Source organism: Akebia trifoliata, chromosome 6 (assembly GCF_017979445.1).
Source record: "Akebia trifoliata isolate Shusen 1 chromosome 6, ASM1797944v1, whole genome shotgun sequence".
Taxonomy (NCBI): domain Eukaryota; kingdom Viridiplantae; phylum Streptophyta; class Magnoliopsida; order Ranunculales; family Lardizabalaceae; genus Akebia; species Akebia trifoliata.
In genome coordinates this window covers 3,568,093-3,589,640 of record NC_141380.1, presented here as the reverse complement: position 1 = coordinate 3,589,640, position 21,548 = coordinate 3,568,093, and the positions used below count along the sequence as shown (strand labels likewise).

Here is a 21,548-nt window from a genome sequence, read left to right as displayed (position 1 = left end):
ATGAGTTCATTAATTTGGTGTTGATAGGATTTGAACCCAAATCTCTTCTATCATCACCGAAAGACTTTACCAACTAAGCAAGCTGACACTTGCTTGTTGCATATATTGTTACTCTTCAAAATATATATTTTATTTATATTATTATAAATAAATGATTTTTAAGTATAATAACGAATCAATCAAAAGGTATTTGTAGAATTTGTAAGTTTTTATTTAATATGAATTTTGGTACTAGTACTCACCCATCTTCTAGAATAACGAATCTATTAAATTCTCATCATGGTTTTATTTTATTTATTTTATTTTGTAGGATGATGGGGGAGGGTACTCCCCATCAGCTTACAAAATAATCAAAGAAAACATCTCTAAACTCTTTAAAGACTTTACATTAAGAGAACATAAGGGCTAAAATCGAGACCATAATCTCTGGAAGATTGTGCTCCTTTCTTTCAAATACTCGATTGTTCCTTTCTTTCCAAATCTCCCAACAAAAAGCAAAGGGATTATGCTCCAAAGCAACCTTCTAACCCATGCAAACACGAAACCTATAGGAAGCCAAGACTCGGACAAATTGTGAACGAATCTTGAGAAGCACCATTCTTAGAAAATGCGACCAAATCTCTTGAATTATCATATAATGGGGAAAGAGATTATTTATAGACTCGTCATTCCGTGTACACATCAAGAAAAAGTTAGATCCATAGATTCTCCTTCAAGTCAAATTATCCATAGTCAAACTTCTTCTCAAAGATGTTTGTCCAAATGAAAAAGGAGATCTTAGATGGAACCCTCAGCCCCCAATTAGTCACTTTTCGGAATGTAGTCGATATGTCACTCAGTAGGCCCCAATCCCAAGTACCATTTAGATATTCTTCCCTAAAGTTCAAGATCTTCTCTCCAAACCTTATTTTTTCAATTTAATTACAATTTTTTTTCCTAAGAATTTATTATTTTTAAGTGATGGTATGATTACTTAAATGGTTTCAGGTATACATTGCAAAAGAATAATTATAATCTCAAATTATATTGAATACAAAATATTGAACACCATTAAAAAATCACTATTTTTAAAGACAAACGTGTCCCTCATTTTTAATTGAAACACTAAGATTGTGTTATTTATATGAAGTAAACTTGAAAATCCTACTGGATGTATGACCATGAATTGAGATCCCAGAATAGCTATTGGATTCATCTCAACATATACCATTTTGATGACCATCCCCGGGAGCTTAGAAAAAATTCCAAAGGATCATAAGGCGACCCACGAGATGTTGAGCTCTGACTTGGGGATCACTACAAGTTCAAAACGCAAGATAAGCCCAAATTCTTAAAATCATGTAAAAAATTAAGGGTTTTGATCATGATTGAATTCGACCAGGAAATAAATCAAAGAAATGTAGAGGAAAGATACCCAAAAAGAGGATGATCCCAAGGTATACAAGAGGTAAACTTGTTAATTTTAAGATTGATTGATTTCGGTTGAAATTAAGTTGTAAAACCAACTTAAGCATCTAAATTTCTTTGCAGGTATTGTACTGATACTTAAACAAAGATTTTGCAGGTTAAATAGAATGCATTGTGAATCTCAAGGTGGCATTGTAAATTTTTACACCTTACTGCTTTTTCTTAATTTTATTTATCTTTGTTTTTTTAACCATTGCATTCTAAAACACTGAAAAGAGTGACAAAATTTTGTCTTAACTAATTTTATTTTTTAACGATTAAAAATATAGTTCTTTAAAAAAAAAATATCAAAATAATTTTATTTATGTAACTTTAGAACTTGATTTTTGAAAAAATAATAAGCCAAAAGCAACCAAATATAACCTGAATTTTTATATCTACATAATAAAACACAACGGTGGTTCCTACTCTTTTTTGTCTTTAAATTTACACCCCGTAAAGAAAATATCCCGATAATAGATGTTAATTTTTTTTTTCATTTTCTCTTCTTCTTCCCAAAAATCTATCATTTTTCAATTTTACCCCCTCCTATTTTATTATCTTTCCTCTTCTCCCCTCTCTTTAGAGGGGTTTGTTAACGTGTGCCTTAACAAGTTAAAGTGCAAATAAGCACACTTTGGGAATAAGCATTTGGGAATATTTAGGGGTACAAAATCAATTTTTTTTCAAGTGTATTTGTATTTTAACGCGTGCCCTTAGACACATGTTAACAAAACCCTTCTTAATAATACCCATCTAAAGAGCACATGTTAATAATACCTATCTAACTTTATTATTTTTCCTCTTTTACTCCCTTAACCCCAATGAGGATGATCGTAGGCACGGACAAACTCTAGTTTAATATACTAATGGCAATACATTTGAGCATTATTACTTTGCAATGCTTCAATGGTATTCAATATTATGAGTTCTACCTTGTACACAGTTATTAGAGTAATGATTTTCTCACTCGCCCATGTGGCATACTCAAAATACTCTGATGATGTTGCATGTGATAAAACCATAGATCTTTTTTACCTCGGATACCCAATTGCACATATGTATAGAGATGTACATGTGTATCTCGAGACATAAAATCTATAATTCTAACACATGCCACATCAAGAAAGTATCTTGAATATGCCACGTGGGAGAGTCAGATTATCACTACTCTAATTATTATTTTGTAATTTATTTTAAATCCTTAAATGATTTTACCGACTAAAGTGGAAAAATAATATTTAAAAAGAATTATAATTAGATTTGAGGTCTGTCACTAAAAGATTCGTAAAAAAAAAAAAATTAAATAAAAAAGAACTTATGATAACGCAATCTTAACAGTAACCGTACTTTCCGTACATGTTATATTAGGTCATCACCATTGGATGCGATATCAGACGATTATTACAATGTACTAATCGAACGAACACCATAAACACTCCAAAGCAAAACGACAATCCGTATCAATTCTCTAATTTACTAACGACCACTACTGTACCATAGTGGGGGACCAGTAACGACAAAACAAACCCCTCCGTTAAATCCTTTAACTCTCCCTTTAAGGCGGGAAAACTAAAAACAATAAATGTACCCCCCAAAAATAATACATCTCAGTAGTACAATAACAAACGGCGTCACTGATTCCGTTATGATAAGTGAAACCCTAACGTGAACCAAATTTCGAAACTAGTTCACGAAATTAGTAGCTTTTAGTCCTTTGTTCGATCACGTGTTTTAGTTTCATCGCTTCAACGCTTCACACGCCGCGTCCTTTGGGCTGCTTCTCTTACTCTATTATTATTCTCTCTCCGTCTCTCGTAAAAAAAACCCTTACGTTTCAAAAAAATTACAAATCAACCTAAATACTACTTCCACGTTACTACGAAGCTCTTCTAATATTATACGATACCTTATTCATTGTTTTTTTTTTATTTGATTTAACGTGATTTATTCATACACCTTTAGATTTTGGTTAATATTTAAGACAACCCCTTTTAGTTACCGATGACATATGCCCTTTGACTTCGGTCTAATTAAGAGATTATAAACAATGACCAAAATACCATCACCTTAGTTGCTAACCAAGGAACTTTTGACTTTTTTATCCAAAATTCTTGTTGACTCTCCAAAAAAAAATTTATTTTTATGTAGATGCAAAAAATCTTGCACTACCTAGAGATACTTAACATCTTTGTTGATACTCTCATGCTCTAACGTATCTTCTTAAGAGTACCTACACCACAGAGTCTCTGAGTTCTTATTCATCTTTGCTTAACCTATGAACTCGGTACATCCCTACTACCACTGACCTCACAAAATCTCAAGGTGACATGTGTTGTAATCTTGTGGCTTGCAGATCCGAACCTCCACATTTTTCATTAATAAACTAATCATTTTAAAAAAATTCGAAAAATCATTACGCATTCATAACAATTGAAAGTTAAATGAGACAGAATCTCAAGGTTGAAGATGAGAGTAAAAAAATTACCATATTTGAAAGGGGGTGAGGTTTGGGGATAATAAGAGGTTTTTGACTTGAGGTTGAAGGGTTTCTAGTTAATTTTTTTTTAATTTCAGATTTGACCCTCCACATTTTTCATTAATGAATTTATCATCTTTAACTTTCCCGAAAAATCATTACACGTTCATAATCTGTGAAGGTTAAATGAGACAGAATCTCGAGGTTGAATATGAGAGTAAAAATATTACCTTATTTGGAAGGGGTGGGAGTGCGGGTGGAGTTTGGGGATGATACGGAGGTTTTGACTTGAGGGTGAAGGATTTTTAACTAATTTTTTGTTTGAGATTCAACCCTCCACATTTTTCATTCATAAACTTATCATTTTTTACTTTCCTAAAAATCATTACGCGTTCATAAAGTGTGTAGGTTAAATGAGACAGAGTCACAAGATTGAAGATGAGAGTAAAAATTTCCTAATTGGGAAGGGGGGGGGTGCGAATGAGGTTTGGGGATAAGGTGTACTTTCCCGAAAAATCATTACGCGTTCATAACGTGTGAAGGTTAAATGAGACAGTCTCAAGGTTGAAGATGAGAATAAAAATTTTCTAATTTGGAAGGGAGGGATGCAGATGAGGTTTAGGGATAAGGTGTACTTTCCCGAAAAAACCATTTCGCGTTCATAACTGTGAAAGTTAAATGAGACAGACTCTCAAGATTGAAGATGAGAGTAAAAATTTCCTAATTTGGAGGGGGGTGGTGATGCGGATGAGGTTTGGGGATAAGGTGCACTTTCCCGAAAAATCATTACGCATTCATAACGTGTGAAGGTTAAATGAGATAGTCTCAAGGTTAAAAAATTTCTAATTTGGAAGGGAGGGGGGTGCGTATGAGGTTTAGGGATAAGGTGTACTTTCTCGAAAAATCATTACGCGTTCATAATGTGTGAAAGTTAAATGAGACAGAGTCTCAAAATTGAAGATGAGAGTAAAAATTTCCTAATTTGAAAGGGGGTGGTGGTGCGGATGAGATTTGGGGATAAGGTGTACTTTCCCGAAAAATCATTACGCGTTCATAACGTGTGAAGGTTAAATGAGACAGTCTCAAGGTTGAAGATGAAAGTAAAAAATTTCTAATTTGGAAGAGGGGGGGGGGGGGGTTGCGGATGAGGTTTAGGGATAACGTGTACTTTCCCGAAAAATCATTACACATTCATAACGTGTGAAGGTTACATGAGACAGAGTCTTAAGGTTGAAAATGAGAGTAAAAATTTCCTAATTTGGAAGGGGGTGGTGGTGCGGATGAGGTTTGGGGATAAGGTGTACTTTCCCAGAAAATCACTACGTGTGAAGGTTAAATGAGACAGAATCTTGAGGTTGAAGATGTGAGTATAATTTTTTCCTTATTTGGAAGGGGGTGGCGATGCCGGTGAGGTTTAGGGAAAATAAGGTGTTTTTTACTTGAAGTTGAAGGATTTTTAACTAATTTTTTGTTTCAAAGTCGACCCTCCACAATTTTAATTAATTAACTTATCATTTTTAACTTTCCCAAAAAATCATTACGCGTGTTCATAACTTGTGAAGGTTAAAGGAGATAGAATCTCGAGGTTGAAGATGAGAGTAAAATTTTTTCCTTATTTGGAAGGGGGTGGCGGTGGCGAGTGAGATTTGGGGAAGATAAGGTGTTTTTCACTTGAGGTTGAAGGACTTTTAGCTAATTTTTTGTTTCAAATTCAGCCCTCCACATTTTTAGTTTTCCCGAAAAATCATTACGCGTTCATAACATGTGAATGAAGGTTAAATGAGACAGAATCTCGAGATTGAGGATGAGAGTATAAAATTTTCCTCATTTGGAAGGGGGTGCGGTGAAGCCAAGGTTTGGGGGAAATAAGGGGTTTTTGATTTGTGATTGAAGGGTTTTGAACTAATTTTGTGTTTCTTTTTAAGAAGACCGAGGTCAGGGTTATGTCCTCAGTTAAAAACACAAGGGTATCTAAAATAGTCACCAAACCCGGAGGGGTTTATCTGAATAACCGTATTTAATTAAATTACTATGTTATCAGTTCAACTAGGAGAAGTTGAGAGTTAATAGAAAAACAAAGACTTTTATTATTTTACTTTTCTTCCTTCCTTTCTCTTACTTCTCCTGCAAAATAAATTTTTGTTTCGCAGTGAGGCCTTCAAAGATCGACTCCAATGGCATTGACTACAATCTCCGGTACGTAACGGCACTTATGGGAACCTCTAGTTTCGGCTCTAGATTTGTTTCTTATTTCGTTTTTTTTTTTTCTGTTTCTTATATTTCTAATTTGTTGAAGAACTTCAGACGTTGTATATATTTTGCTAGATCACAAGATATTGTGAAGATTCCGGGATTTTTTCTCCCACATTCCTCTTCAAGATTAAAAACCCAATTTCTCTTTTGCTGAAATTCAGCAAAATTAAAGACCTTTTTATTGTTTTTCTAATTATATTGGTTTCTGGGTTTTATGATCTTTCTATATTTTTCTGTTTTTTTAATTTTTTCTCTATGATTTCCAACAGTAGTGATAGCTGGTGTTTGATTGTTGAAGATCTGTTGGTTTAAAAAGGACTTTTTGAGTGATTTCTCAACACTCTGTTCTGCTGAAAAAAAAAAAGGCATTTTTTTCCATTCTATGTTTTAGCTTCAGAGCTTGTATTTGTTTCTCTACCCAAATTGGGATTTGATGTATAGGGAGAAATCATAATTCAGGTGGAAATTGTAGGGCGAATCGATTTCTGTTGTTGCTAAAGAACAAGTAGAAGCGAAGCGGAGGAAGAAAGATCCAAATTTTACAGGTCTTGAGAGCCAGAGATGGACATCAGAAGGGGGGCTTCTCTTCAAGAAGAGAACGGGTTGAATTTTCAGGGTAATTGGATTCCTGTGACTCCTGGAAAACCCGTTCCAACAACAATCTCGGGTAGAACAAATTGGCACGAAGTAAACGGACTTGGAGCTCAATTCAGCCAAGGCAATCCGATTTCTAATGGAGCAGTTTCAGTTCTTAATTCGATGAGTTCCGTGGATCAGAATACGGGACTTAATAATTTGGGGGCAGTTTTGACTGGGAAGAAGAGAAGCTCGGATCACATTGTTGGCTCTAATGCACAAGCGGTTAAGAATCAGAGTGCTAGGTGGAACCACAAACGTTACGCGGATTTATTAGCTCTAACTAACACCATGGTTTCTGAAGCTTCGGCAACTGCTTCAAGTATAGCACAGAGAGGGAACAATAATGCTGCAGGAAGCCCCCTTCCCATGTCGTATGCTCAGATTCAAAGCAGCCGACAACAGTTCAACTCTGGTGGAATGCCACACCTGGATCAAAATTTCTCGATGAGCTCAAACCTGAGTAACCGAAGCTGCCCACCCCAGATTCCGTACTGTAAGTGATAAATCATATTACCTGCTTTTTGATTCCTTGATGATCACTTATGGAGGACTTATCTTGCAAATGAAATCTGGCCGCACCAAATTAAAAACAAAAACAAATGTCGATTGTATATATTTGATTATTTCTGTGTGATTAATTAGGACGAAATATTGTAATTTTACAGATGGATTTCCTGTTCCTTACCATTGCAAGTACAATGATAATTCTTCAAATAGAACAATAGCTGATGCTGTATCAAATGGTACTATATCATTCCAGCTTACACCAGTAACACCGGATAAGAGCAAGGAAGTGCAGAACAAGCAGAAGTCTGAAGTAGCGAATGGTTTCCTGAATCAAAGATCAAATCAACAAACGAATATGGTGCAAGATGGCATCGAACTCAAGAGAAAGAATGCTATCAAGGTTCATTGCATAGAATCTCTCGTACAAACAAATGTGAACTCATCATCTGCCCCATCGGAATCAGTCTCACAACCTGTGATGGACCCGTCGTCTGCTGTTCTATCAACCCCATTAGAAGCAAATCAAAACCCTGAAAAAGGAGAAGAGAATGGGGTTGACCCGAACAAGGAAGCAGAACATAAACCTAAGAGGAAGAAGCATAGGCCAAGAGTTGTTAGAGAAGGCAAACCAAAAAGAACTCCGAAGCCAAAAGTCGAGAAAGCAAATACAAAAGAGAAGAGGAAGTACGTTCGGAAAAATGGAACTAAAGCCTCAAACACTCCGTCGGCTGACGTAGTGGGGGTGAGTACTGATCCAACGCCTCGCACTAATGTTAAATCTTGCAAGCGGTCTTTGAAATTCAATTTAGAAGGGGAAGTGAGAGATGAAGGCCAGGAGGGGCTACTCCACGGCTGCGTTAACAGCTCTTCGTGCAGGTTGGCTTGTAATTCCAATTCAGCAACCCAAGCCCAAGATTTGTGCAATGGAACTAATGGAATGTCTGGACACAAATCAACCGTGACGCTCACCCAAGGACCAGAAGTGATAGTAGAAAAATCTCCAGCGGGCATTGTATTTGACCTAAATCATTCCTTTACTCAGATGCCGGATGACATCTCATTGCCAGAAAAACAAGCCCCTACCACCCCACAACCGGCAAGGATCGTCCTGCCAAAGATAATCGCCTGGAATGTAAATGACACGGTGACAACAGATGTCCGTCAACATAGTGGAAAAAAAGATTATCCTCAAACACTTCAAAACATGAATGTAGAGGGAGTAAGACATGCAGTTTTACAAGCTGAAAATGGCTACGACCATAAGAATGAGGTACACTCGAAGTTGCAGAGCAGTGGTCACTCAATATCCAAAAGCCTAAACAACTCAAATTGCAACCAACATGTAGTGTTGGTTGAGGATGAACAAGCAAAGGGATCTAAGAGGGGACACTGTCATGTCACGGGTGATACAAATGTCCGGTCCATAAATCTGCTCAGGTCTCATTTCATTTCTTTGCCAGAAAATGGCTACGACCATAAGTACGCGGTACAATCGAAGTTGCAGAGCAGTGGCCACTCAATATCCAAAAGCCTAAACAACTCAAATTGCAACCAACATGTAGTGATGGCTGGGGATGAACAAGCGAAGGGATCTAAGATGGGACACTGTCATGCCATGGGTGAGACAAATGTCCGGTCCATAAATCTGCTCGGGTCTCGTTTCATTTCTTTGCCAGAAAATGGCTATGACCATAAGAATGAGGTACTACCGAAGTTGCAGAGCAGTGGCCACTCAATATCCAGAAGCCTAAACAACTTAAATTGCAACCAACATGTAGCGTTGGTTGAGGATGAACAAGCAAAGGGGTCTAAGAGGGGACACTGTCATGCCACGGGTGAGACAAATGTCCGGTCCATAAATCTGATTGGGTCTCGTTTCAATTCTTTGCCAGTCTACCAGGAAATACTTCGGGGAAATGAATACCAGAGAAACAACGGCAATGTTGGCCTACACTTTTCAGAAATTTACAAGAAAAGGAAGACTGAGGTGGCTCAAAATAAAGTCATGTCTAGCACACCATCTTCGATGGCAACCATGGAAAATGGTGCAAGACAAGCAACAGCATACAGAGAGAATCACACCAATCCAAACCTTTGCACCAAAAACCTTAAAAATGGGGCTAGTAACTCCATACATGAACTTTACTCTCAGTCCATGGCGGCAGGACACCATTGTCGAGTGCAAAGTATTCCTGCTGAAGTGCTTTCACGGATAGAGGCACAAAGTAGGGCCAGTCTTGATAAACTGCAAGCTTCAGAGATTTTGCGAAATATTGGTCAGACAGGAATAATGATGAAGAAAATGCCAAAGGGACCAACTCAGGTCCACGACTTGGCATCCCTAACAACAAATGCAGATCGCAACACAATTCCCTCGACTCCACCCAAAACAGCACCAATATCCGGTTATAGGCAAGGAATTGAGATTTTCCGGAGACCTCAAGCCTTGGAAACCCTAGCAGTAGATAACCATGAGGCATCAAGGAAGCAGTGTAACGGGGGACTTGCTCTTGTCAATAAAGTGTCACACTACAGTGCAAATGAAGTGAAACTGCATGGACGTGATCATTGGCAATCCTTAACCAAATCTAGAGGCACTTCCCTTGCGCAGAAAAAATTGGCTTCACTTTTTTATATGAATTCCTATCTGAATATCAAACTAATTATATCTTTACAGGGTCATCTGATGCAGGTCCATTAAAACTAGCACGACCATTCAACATTTCCATTGTTGATGAGATAATTCAGAGACTTAACTGTCTAAATATAAATGGTGGAACCAACATGATTTTGGCACAAGAGCAAAAAGCACTGATTCCATTTGGTGGAGATAGTCGAATGGTTCCTTATGAGGGGCCATTTGATCCCAGCAAGAAACGGCCGCCACGGCCGAAAGTCGACCTTGACCAAGAAACAGAGAGAGTATGGAAGTTTCTGATGGGAAAGGAAAGCAACAATGGTGATGAAGGAACAGACGCAGTTAAAGAAAAATGGTGGGAAGAAGAAAGGCGTGTTTTCCGTGGAAGAGCAGACTCATTCATTGCCCGCATGCATCTCATCCAAGGTATGAAAATATTAAGTTTACATATTTTTGAGGGATATAGAATTTGTTGCATCTAGAATGGTGGCCCATGCCTCCTGTGTGAATTATTTGAACTAATATGGGATTTGATCATTCAAGCTTAGAATAGGGTTATAACCATTTAGTCTCAACTCTCAACCAGCCAAAAAATATTAACACTGCCAATTTCCCAGGTCATCTGCATTAGAGTATATATAAAGAAGAAAGAAAAGAAAAATGAGGGAGACAGAATCCGACCTCACAAAAGTAATAAGGAAACCCAATTAATTTCAAAAATTATGGGTGTCATTAGGAAGGGGAGTATGGGAACTAAGACCTACTTCAATATCCGCAAATGAAACATTGAACGTCAGACTGGTAACTTACAGAAGTGGAATGACAGACTCCTTCCGGTTTGTAATAGACCTGAAGGCCAACATGAAAACATAAAATCAAAATAATCGTAAACCTAGAGAAATGACCAAATTTTTTTTTTTTTAAATGACAAAATAGCCAGGTCCCGAATTTTTATTTTATGAAATTCTGTTATATTTTATCAGAGCAAAGTTGGTGTCTATCTGGGACAAAAGGTCTAAGAAGAACAATTATGTTAGGACTCTACATGTAGCTAAATACAATTTGTTAAAGGTTGAGAGAGGAGGGTGACAATTTAAGAAAAATCACCAGGATCTTTTAGCCTCATTGTAAGAACCAACACAGGAGAAAAGTTCAGTTGAAGTGGTAGCCGGGGTATAAAAGTTTTCAGATCCTTTACAGTTCATTGTTTCAAGCTAATTCTAAAATAAACCAAACACATGGTGTAATGGAGGATATGGCCCTCGATGGACTGGAATAAAATAGGAATTTCTGTGTAGACAACCCAAAAGAATGGATAATGACAATGAATTTAATGCAAGAAAACTCATTGATTCATGCTCTTCATGGCTATTTTAGATGCATCCTTTCAACTACTTTTTTCTTCATAAGTTTGGGGGGAAATTGCTTTGGATCGCATCGAGAAGCACAAAACCATCAATTTCTTATGGGATTTGCATTCTTCAGCATACCTATAAAGTAAGTTATAAATATAATTATTAATATAAAAGTATTGCTTCTTAGCAGGGGATAGGCGTTTTACAGAGTGGAAGGGATCCGTAGTGGATTCAGTAATTGGAGTCTTCCTTACTCAGAATGTCTCTGACCATCTCTCGAGGTAAACTCAAGTTTCTATAGTAGATTGTTGGAACTGAATTGCCTTCAATAATTGTAGAAGAAAGTCACTACAACCAGAGCTTCACTTTTATCCTTTCTTCACAGCTCGGCCTTCATGTCCCTTGCTGCACGATTTCCCCTCAAGTCCACGGGCAACAACACACCGTGCTACAAAGAAGGGACCGACATGTATGTTGAAGAGCCAGAGGTGTGTATACTAGATTCAAATGATCCCGGTGGCAGCCCGGAAGACAATCCAAAAAGCGAGAAATTAGACATCTGTGAAAACGGGCTTTCAGAGTGCCATGAATTACAGCAGAACAGAAAAGACGACAAAACCACAGGTGCAGGGTGTGCAAGCTTGGTAGAAGCTGACAGGATTGCAATAGAAGATTTAGTTTCGTCTCAGAGCTCTGATGTTTCATCTCAAAATTCCATAGACTCAACCATTCTTCGAACAACTGAAAGGACCATGAACGCAAGGATGGGAAATGCAAATTCTGCAGACACTAAGGACAGGAGTGAACCGGAAGATGTAGTTTCATCACTAAACTTCGTTAACTCATCTATCCCTCCGACAGCTGAAACAATAAGATCATGCTCAGATTCCTACTCAGAAACCGAAGATCCAGTGTTTGAGAGTATATCAAATAGTTTAAATGGTTCTACTTCGTTTATGGAGCTTCTACAGATGGCAGGCACCACCATGTTGCAGGAAAATTTCGGTTATGGAAGTGGGGGCATTGGACTCCCTTTTACACAGGGGCCCATTATCCCTACCAGTAATTATAGTTTGCACATCACTCCCAACACTGGCGTACTGGAAGTGGAGTTTCCAGAGGTTCTGGAAGACAAAAGTAGATTTTCTTTGCCATTAAATGCTTCTGGAATCACACAGATAGACGATGTGGACTGTATGAACAAAAGAATTGGTCTAGTTGCAGGAAGTGTAAGTGAACCTACAACTCAACAGAAAGTGAAATTGAGTACTAACCACTCCTTATCATCAAGCAAGCAATCAGTGCAAACATTAATCGACTCAGGACACCAAAATTTCCATGAAAAACAACTGCACTCTTGCAACAATCTTCATGGGGACGTGAAGGCCTTCCAACATGAAGACACTCCAACTGCAGAACCTAAAATCTCTGTTGATAAACTGGATCAAAGGGGTAACAGTAGCATACAACAAGCCTATTTGAATTTACCTAATTTTTCAGTAGAGACCTTGGATGTGTTGGAAAGCACATGTTTGGAAGATAAGCAAAAGCCCATAGAGAATAAGGTGGTCGAATCATCAAATTCAAAACAGCAAAAGTATTCTTCGGAAAAGGCACGCACTGGGGAAACCACCGAAACTTTGAAAGAAAAGGGAAAGTTTAATAGGGAGAAAAATAATGCACCTGATTGGGATAGTATAAGAAAGGAGGTGTTCCGCAAAAGTCCAAAAAAAGAAAGAAGTAGTGACAGAATGGACTCACTGGACTGGGAAGCAGTGAGATGCGCAGATGTTAATGTGATTGCTGATACAATCAAAGAACGAGGAATGAACAACATGCTTGCAGAGAGAATCAAGGTATGTCCCCCACAAGTTAAAAAAAAATTTCTTTTCAGTTGATCTCACAAATCTGGAAACACTCCTTAGATGTCTTCAAAGATCTTAATGTATCTGTATTCTCTGCAGGCTTTCCTCAACCGATGTGTTAGAGATCATGAAAAAATTGACCTTGAATGGTTAAGGGATGCCCCCCCTGACAAAGCAAAGTAAGTCCCATAAACATTTTACATTCCATACAAACATACACAACATACCGAATCGGCAAAGTTACAAAAAAAAAAAAGCTGATCTTCAAAGTGTTTTGTTGTTTGTAGGGAGTACCTATTAAGCGTACGAGGGTTGGGATTGAAAAGCGTGGAGTGTGTGAGGCTTTTGACACTTCACCATCTTGCTTTTCCAGTAAGATTTAAATTGAAAGAAACCAAACAGTTATATGCAGTAAGCTAAATACATGAAAAACTAAAACTTACACTTAGTATCACTGTTTGTATCTTCATTAAGGTTGACACAAATGTTGGACGCATAGCTGTGAGACTGGGATGGGTCCCACTCCAACCACTACCAGAGTCCGTTCAGCTGCATCTTCTGGAAATGTAAGTATTATGTGCCAATAAAAAAACGACAAAATTTTCCATTATATGAAACATGCTAATCTTATAATCCTTGTATAGGTACCCAATACTGGAGTCCATCCAGAAATATCTTTGGCCACGGTTGTGCACACTTGATCAACGGACATTGTAACCCCATAAATCTTTTAAATTATTTGTGTTAATTGCCAACTGCATTTACATATAAATTAGCAAAGCTGAGAACTACATGAACGGTCTTAACTCCATATATGTTTTACTGATTTAATATATCATGTAATCACAGGTACGAACTACATTATCAAATGATTACATTTGGAAAGGTATGTTACCATACGAGAATTATAAGGGACATCTTCTACTAACATGTGATTGATCAAAAACAACACTAAAAGGGAATGGCATGCTCGATCTTAATGCAGGTATTTTGTACTAAAAGCAAGCCGAATTGTAATGCCTGTCCAATGAGAGCAGAATGTAAACACTTCGCAAGTGCTTTTGCAAGGTCTGCTTCTCCTCCACAACCTTAAAGTTTCAGCTTCTTTACAGACAAACCAGTGTGTGTGTGTGTGTGTGTGAGGGGAAGACCTGGGTATTATTGATGGGAAAGGTGTACTGGATGAAAAATCTTCCCAATAGGGTGATCATATAATCACAGTTAAGAAGTATACAAGTAGTAACGAGGGGAAAAAAATTGTGTATCAGATGATTAGGATCATCAAATCAGATTGGTATTTGACCTTGGAGATTTATCTGGAAACTGTCAAATGGAGGGTTCTAAACCCTCTAGATGAGCCAAGTGAGGGCTTAGGGAAATGTGAATTCTCACTCTCTCAAATATACCTCTTGTTTCTTGACATACATGATATATTCTCATAATTTAGATGACTAATGAACCAAGTTGGGATACAGTGCGAGGCTTGCCCTGCCAGGACCAGAGGAAAAAGGTATTGTGAGTTCAACCGCTCCCATCGCAACGAATGAAAACCCAGGAGTGGGTATCAATCGAGTGCCAATTCTTCAGCTAGAAGCAAACAAGCACTTAGAAACAAGGTCCATAATCAATAAGAGTGAACCTTTTATTGAATTACCAGCGAGTCCAGATCCTGAATGTACAGAAATACCAGAAAGTGATATAGAAGATGCATTATTCTATGAGGATCCTGAAGAAATTCCTACAATCAAACTCAACTTTAAAGAGTTTGCATTGAACTTACAGAGTTACATGCAAGAGAACAATATGGAACTCCAAGAAGGTGATATGTCAAAGGCTTTAGTTGCTTTAACTCCAGATGCTACTTCCATCCCGACACCAAAGCTGAAGAACGTGAGCCGGCTTCGAACAGAACACCAAGTGTAAGTAGCCCTGAGTGGACACTCCATGTTCACATAATTAAACTAAATTTAGTACTAGGATCAGAACCAACTCTCTCATACTCAGATGATGCAACTGACCATGTTCAAATACTGTACCCTGGGAGATGATTGTTTACTACAGAAATAGCATATAAAATCTTGTCCTAATAATTATATATCAACAGTACTTATAGCATCAAAGAAGCTAAGACTCTCAGGAAATTATAATATAACTAATCAGCAATAACATATTGGTCTTATACTAACTTTTCTCGCTGATTGTAGGTATGAACTTCCAGATTCACACCCTCTATTGAAAGGGGTTAGTTATTCTCCCAGTTATTGGCCACAAGAATAGTTCTTGACTATTATTTTACAAATCTCTCCTAACTCGTTTACATTTTCGACAATTTTCAGGTGGAAAGACGAGTACCTGGTGACATTTGTTCATACCTTCTTGCTATATGGACACCAGGTAAGCATATATTTCACAGTAAGCCCGATTTGGTGGCTCGCAAGCTATATCACCCCCTCCTATCCAGATGAAGATGACAGTCCATGGTATTTGAAATATGGCAGACAAAAGCAACACAAATTCTGGTAGATTATGATGGCATGATTCCATCGGTGTGATTAGCAGGACTATAGAATCATCAGATATTATTCCAGGATTATAGAATATATAATTTTGCTCAGTATTTTTTGCTGATTAGTAATTTCCAATGCTCAATTTCAGGTGAAACTGCAGAATCTATTCAACCGCCTGAAAGATGTTGTAGTTCCCAGATTTCGGGTGACCTATGCAAGGAGAAGACATGTTTCTCATGTAATAGTATACGAGAAGCAAATTCTCAAAAAGTCAGAGGAACACTTTTGGTGAGGAATTACAACTGATAACTATCCACTAGAGAATCTAAATACAACTTGCTAGCCATTAGATGATGATTGATACTTAAAACATCCTATGAACAGATACCATGCAAAACGGCTATGAGAGGGAGTTTTCCGTTGAATGGCACATATTTTCAAGTGAATGAGGTAAAATTTTATTACTACTTTGTACTCTCATTCGTATTCTCCCCATGCTATAGAAATTGGATTATCAAGTCCAGCGGTACCAAACTGAAAAAATCATTTCTACGTAGGTGTTCGCTGACCATGATTCTAGTCTTAACCCGATAGATGTTCCAAGGGCCTGGATATGGAACCTACCAAGACGAACCGTTTATTTTGGAACCTCCGTAACAACAATATTTAAAGGTGAAAAGGTTTTATACATGTGGTTGGTTTCATAATCCACTAGGAGAGATCAAAACAACTGACTTAAACCATTGTTTTGTGTGCTAGGTCAATCAACAGAGGAAATTCAAAGCTGCTTCTGGAAAGGTATGAAATCGCACCAATTATTAGTCATCTTAATTGCTTTGGCTAACCTCTAGATCACATGGGTATGATGCAAAAAGATGCACTGAAATGACTGGAAACAATTGAAAATGGGAAAGATAATGATGAGCATCCTTACACTTTAGAAATTATCTGAGACTGCTCCTATTTAAAGTGGATATTTTAGCATGGATACTATCAGGTTGCAACTAACTCATAAGATATGTTAAACCACACATTTGATGGCTCAAACCTCAGACCTATATTAGTATTACCCATCTAGAAGAAATAAGTCTAGAAGTTTTTGCTGACATTTCCTCTAAACATGTCTTGCAGGATATGTTTGTGTACGAGGATTCGACCAGAAAACCCGTACACCCCGTCCACTCATGGCTAGGTTACACTTTCCAGCAAGCAAGTTGGCCATGGCAACCAAGTTGGCCAAGAAGAAAACAAAACCAGCTGAAGTGTAGGCCATGGTGCAGAGAAAACAGCTAACACAGTCCTGACTGGGATCTCTGTTTCAAGAACAGATCATTGGTCGACATGTTGCTATTCATTTAATGATGCATCCTCTAATGCAAGAGGCATTCACCAGTTGTGACCAACGCAGGCAGCTCGGAAGGCAAAAAGGGAAAGGTCAAGTTAAAATGTAAGAACCCAGGAAAAATGGGTTGTAGTCTGTACATGATTAACATTATGATTTATTTCATTTAAAGCTCGAAATTGAGCCATTCTTACAATAACCAAGGTTACATAATGGTCAAAATCAATCAATAAATAAATATACACAAGTAAACCTTATCTGCATGCTAAGTTCCATTTACATTAGTTCTATGACCCAAATATAATTGCATTTGACTAACCCTAATGGTTTTGTCTAATGGTATTCCTATCAGCATTATGTTGTATGTATAAGTTGACGAAGGAAGATTCAATTCAGAAATTAGTAGGGCTAATTCTATTTTAAAATAAACTTTAGTGTCCATATAACGTAATAGTGACTATTACAAATAACTTTATCCACTTAAGCTGCTCCTGGAAGAAAGAATAACAAGACACTGGTAGCAGCCAAAGGGCTTTCTTTCATCAATTTCAAAACTACCCACATGAAGTAATCACAGGATGTGAGATCAACAGTTTATAAGGCAAAAGACTAACATGACAATTGCCACTATCTGGTGAGCTGTTCAGCCATTTCAATCCTGACCATATGCAATAACCGCAGGATGTGAGATATACAGCTTATAGGACAAATGGCCAAGTTAAGTGTAGATAAAAAATAAAAAATAAAAGGAAACCCGACAAGAATCAAGTTACCCCACTTAGTTTTGACACAGTTGCTTCAAATATTCCCCAACCAATGAATATGTCTTATCTTTTTAATCCAAGGAGAACAGCTCATTCCACATTGCAACTGATTGATTTCTTTCTTTACCAGCAAATGTTCAACACAGACCCATTAGTCTTACCAACGGCCATTGTAATCAAGCATGTCTGGGTTCCCATGCATGGCGTCACATGATTTTTGATAGGCAACATAACAAAATTAAATGCTCAAGAAACTGCCCCGAGTGAAGCACAAATCTTATGGATGATTTTCATTTTTTTTTAAGACTTGGTCAATTACACCTAAACTTGGGCTTTATCTAGTTTTATGACTCACCATCATCTATGTCATCAAAGCTTTATCCCAAAATCTGGGGATGGCTGAATAAATCAAGAACTTGCATTCTGTTATATCTGACGTCATGTCAACTGTTATCCATTTTCAAATCTACCTCCACTACATCAATTCATATTCTTTTTGTACTTTCACGGTTCACAATCTACCTCCACTACATCAACTTGCACATTTCTTGTAATTAGGATTGTAAGCAGTCCACATTACGCATGACCAAACCATCTTAATCAACTTTATTTTAGCTTATTAGCACCTATCAAGGCTATTACTACATTTTCATGAAGAAGTTCATCTCTAATTTTAATTTCTTAGTCTTTCATTCGTCCATCTCTTGAATTCTGCCACACTGAATATCTGAACATGTTTCTTGATAGTCCAAAATTCAGCCCCATAAAGCATAGCTGGTCTTACTACCATATTATACTTCTCTCCATTTAGTTTGATTGGGATATGTCAATCGCATAGCCTTTCAAAAGCACACCACCTTAATTATCCAACTACAATTCTATGCACAATAGTCATTTCAAGGTATTCCCTGGCCATAAATTTATTGCCGTTCCTCTCAATATGTATCCTTATTAAAGCTGCACAATACACATCATAAGTTGTCACTGGTTAAAATTATTTTGAATTAAAAATTATCAATACTCGCAATTATTAGTCTATAACCATTGGGCGTAACTGTTGTATCCTTCAGTAACACCTTTTGTGATTTGTATCTTTTTTTAAAGCACCCCTCCATAAAAAATGGTACCTCTTTGCATTTAGCACCTCTCTACAAATTCCAATAAGTGTGTTTTCCACTTTGCTTTCAAAAATTATGTTTTTCTTATGTTTAAAGGTTGTGTTTCCTTTCTTTTTCTTTTTTCGCATTGGAGTCGTTCCACCCATACTCAAAATCAGGAACTCCCACATACAGCAATACTACATCAACACATGCCTGATTGTCTATTTATCTTATAGTCATAAGTTCTTTAAGACAGAACAATACCCAATCTATTTTCCCTCTGTTGTGTTACACTTCTACACTCCAATGTTTAGTATTTTTGAAAATATTGTTCATCTTTGGGGAGCCATACTTATTGTTTGTTCATTCTAAAATTGAAACCTAGTGTTGCCCTCTCAAGGTTGGGACCATTGAATCCTGATAGAGTGATGCCTAGACATTGTCGGTACACGAATAGGGGCAAATTCTACCTTTAGGATAGCGTGCATAGTAAAATTATGAAAAAGGTAATTGTGTGTATATATATATAATTCATTCACACACACCATTGAGTATTGAATATCCATACCTGATAACATGTTGCCACCCATAATCATATATGTTATGATGCTAAAAAAAGTCTATTCATCAAGATATGAAAATAACACACTGTCGAAAAATCTATAAATCATAACGTCAAGACATTATCATTAAATTCCGTAGTAAACTATATTTATAAATCATCAAATCATAGGATTTGTGTATCAAATCTCACACAATTCATCAAGAACCAAAAGGCCACAACAATAATCACAAGCTCACAAAAAAAAATGTGTTCTTTTATATATATATATATATATATATATGGGTCAGGTTCAAGGGCCGTCTGAGAAACCGTCTAAGAAAACTTTCGACGGTAAATAAAATTTTAAAATATGGGTTAGAAATTTTGGATTGAGCTGATTTTTTGTGAGGATGATCTCTATGATGGGAAGATCATCCAAAAAAAAATCAGCTCAATCTGAAACTTCTAACCCCGTTAAAAGTGATTTAGAATGTGGACCGTCGATTTTTTACCACTTTTTATCACTAATTTGTAAATCACTTTTGATGGATTTACAAGTTTCTGATTGAGCTGATTTTTTGTGAGGATGATCTTCTCATCATAGTGACCATCCTTGCAAAAAATCAGCTCAATCCAAAACCTCTAACCCTTATTTTGAAAAACGAAAGTTTTCTTAGACGGTTTCTCAGATGGCCCTTGAACCGCCCCCTATATATATATATATATATTAATTGTTTAAAACATAAAAAATTGCGACTTTTTGACAAAAACGAGATTTTTATCAAAAATAAATAAACACATTTTTACTTGTTTTAATCGAAAGAGGTATAAAAATCATTTTAAATGCGAATTTAAAATTGTGACTATGGTTTAACTATCAGGCAAAAGAGAGATGCAAGCAGGTGTTACAGGTAAAAACATGCAAAATATTATACTTACATACTTAAGACAGCAAAATGAGGACTTAAGCATTTAAATGGGGCCTTTATAAAATGATATCAAGTGGAATCCTAAGAATTCAGAAATTACTTAACATAAATGTATAATAATTTGCTAAGGTAGAGAACATACGATAAAATCTGTATATTTTTGGCTCAACATGAATTTCACCCAATTCCATCCACGATTTCGAGCATGTATCAACATCAATCTACTGCAAATAAAATTCCAAACACCAAAATTGTGTTCAATGAACATATGCAATAGCTTGTGAGCAGTTTGAAATCTCATGTAACGTTCACAAATATAATTGTCAAAGTTGCCATGAAATTTTACAGGGGAACAGTTAGAAAATGGATACAAGTTTCAGTTATTTTATATAATTTTTCATGGACAAGTTTAATGGTGAAGGGAAATAATGACAAAACAAACCCATTACCAATAAATCTTGAATAAAGAATTAGAAAATTACACAATCAAGCTTTAATTTGATACTTTTATTGAGGGTTAGCTCATTCAATTCCACCCAAATCCCATAAATATTCGAATGATTAAGAACACATTAGTCAGATTTGTCACTGGCTGATTCAAATTAGGGATTGTGACTTTGCGATTGCAATAAACAGATTCTAACAGTTATAAAGTTTGGAAAACAGATAAACCAGATTAAAATTTTCGATATCTACCCAATATACATTATTTCATGATCCATCAATGAACCAATAAAAATAGGCAGAATTTTAAACAAAAATAATAAACATATATGCAATCGCAAGAGACATTTCTGTATGAAATATCAATTACGGAACTCAAATCTTCAATGGAAAAGAACATAGAACTAGTGTTTCAGAATACGATCTTGAGTAGAAACCCTAATAAAGGTGGGTAACGAAGCATACCTGTCACTTGGATTGACTCCGAAAATGAGAAGAGCGAGAGAGAGCGGGAAAGAGAGGTTCTATGGAAGTCGAGGGCTTTCGAAATGCTCATGTGTGGGTTTCAACTGCGTTTCGCCATTTTGCCGCCATTTCATCTTCCCTCCTTTTCTATTCTATAGGGGTGATTTACACGTGTCCTCCATGCTTTGGCGAATATTTGAGATACCCCCTTGTGTATTTCAAACTGATGGCACCCCTTGACCTCGGTCTACTATGGAAGGTTCACAAAAAT

At 36.8% G+C, this 21,548-nt stretch overlaps 1 protein-coding gene and 1 long non-coding RNA gene across 4 annotated transcripts; one reads left to right on the top strand and one right to left on the bottom strand.

The window, feature by feature from the left end:
* The first annotated feature begins 5,961 nt into the window (after positions 1–5,961).
* Positions 5,962–17,294, top strand: LOC147399673 (transcriptional activator DEMETER-like). Of its 2 annotated transcripts, none has more exons than XM_086445128.1 (20): positions 5,962–6,121; positions 6,651–7,310; positions 7,483–9,918; positions 10,002–10,388; positions 11,508–11,598; positions 11,703–13,173; positions 13,282–13,361; positions 13,470–13,554; positions 13,657–13,748; positions 13,827–13,895; positions 14,032–14,068; positions 14,168–14,250; positions 14,658–15,101; positions 15,387–15,423; positions 15,519–15,576; positions 15,838–15,977; positions 16,074–16,139; positions 16,247–16,361; positions 16,449–16,487; positions 16,821–17,294. In XM_086445128.1, the coding sequence occupies exons 2-20, from the start codon at positions 6,740–6,742 to the stop codon at positions 16,955–16,957; spliced, it is 6,438 nt and encodes a 2,145-aa protein (XP_086301254.1). In that variant the 5' UTR covers positions 5,962–6,121; positions 6,651–6,739; the 3' UTR covers positions 16,958–17,294. The 2 variants fall into 2 exon arrangements, with proteins under 2 accessions (XP_086301254.1, XP_086301253.1); XM_086445127.1 differs by having other exon boundaries at positions 5,970–6,121; positions 6,638–7,310.
* Positions 12,585–21,411, bottom strand: LOC147399672 (uncharacterized). Of its 2 annotated transcripts, none has more exons than XR_015179108.1 (3): positions 21,278–21,411; positions 20,511–20,592; positions 12,585–15,122 (listed from the first exon to the last, which is right to left on the bottom strand). It is a non-coding gene; the product is annotated as an uncharacterized LOC147399672 (long non-coding RNA). The 2 variants fall into 2 exon arrangements; XR_015179109.1 differs by having other exon boundaries at positions 20,511–20,589; positions 21,278–21,401.
* Positions 21,412–21,548: the final 137 nt, after the last annotated feature.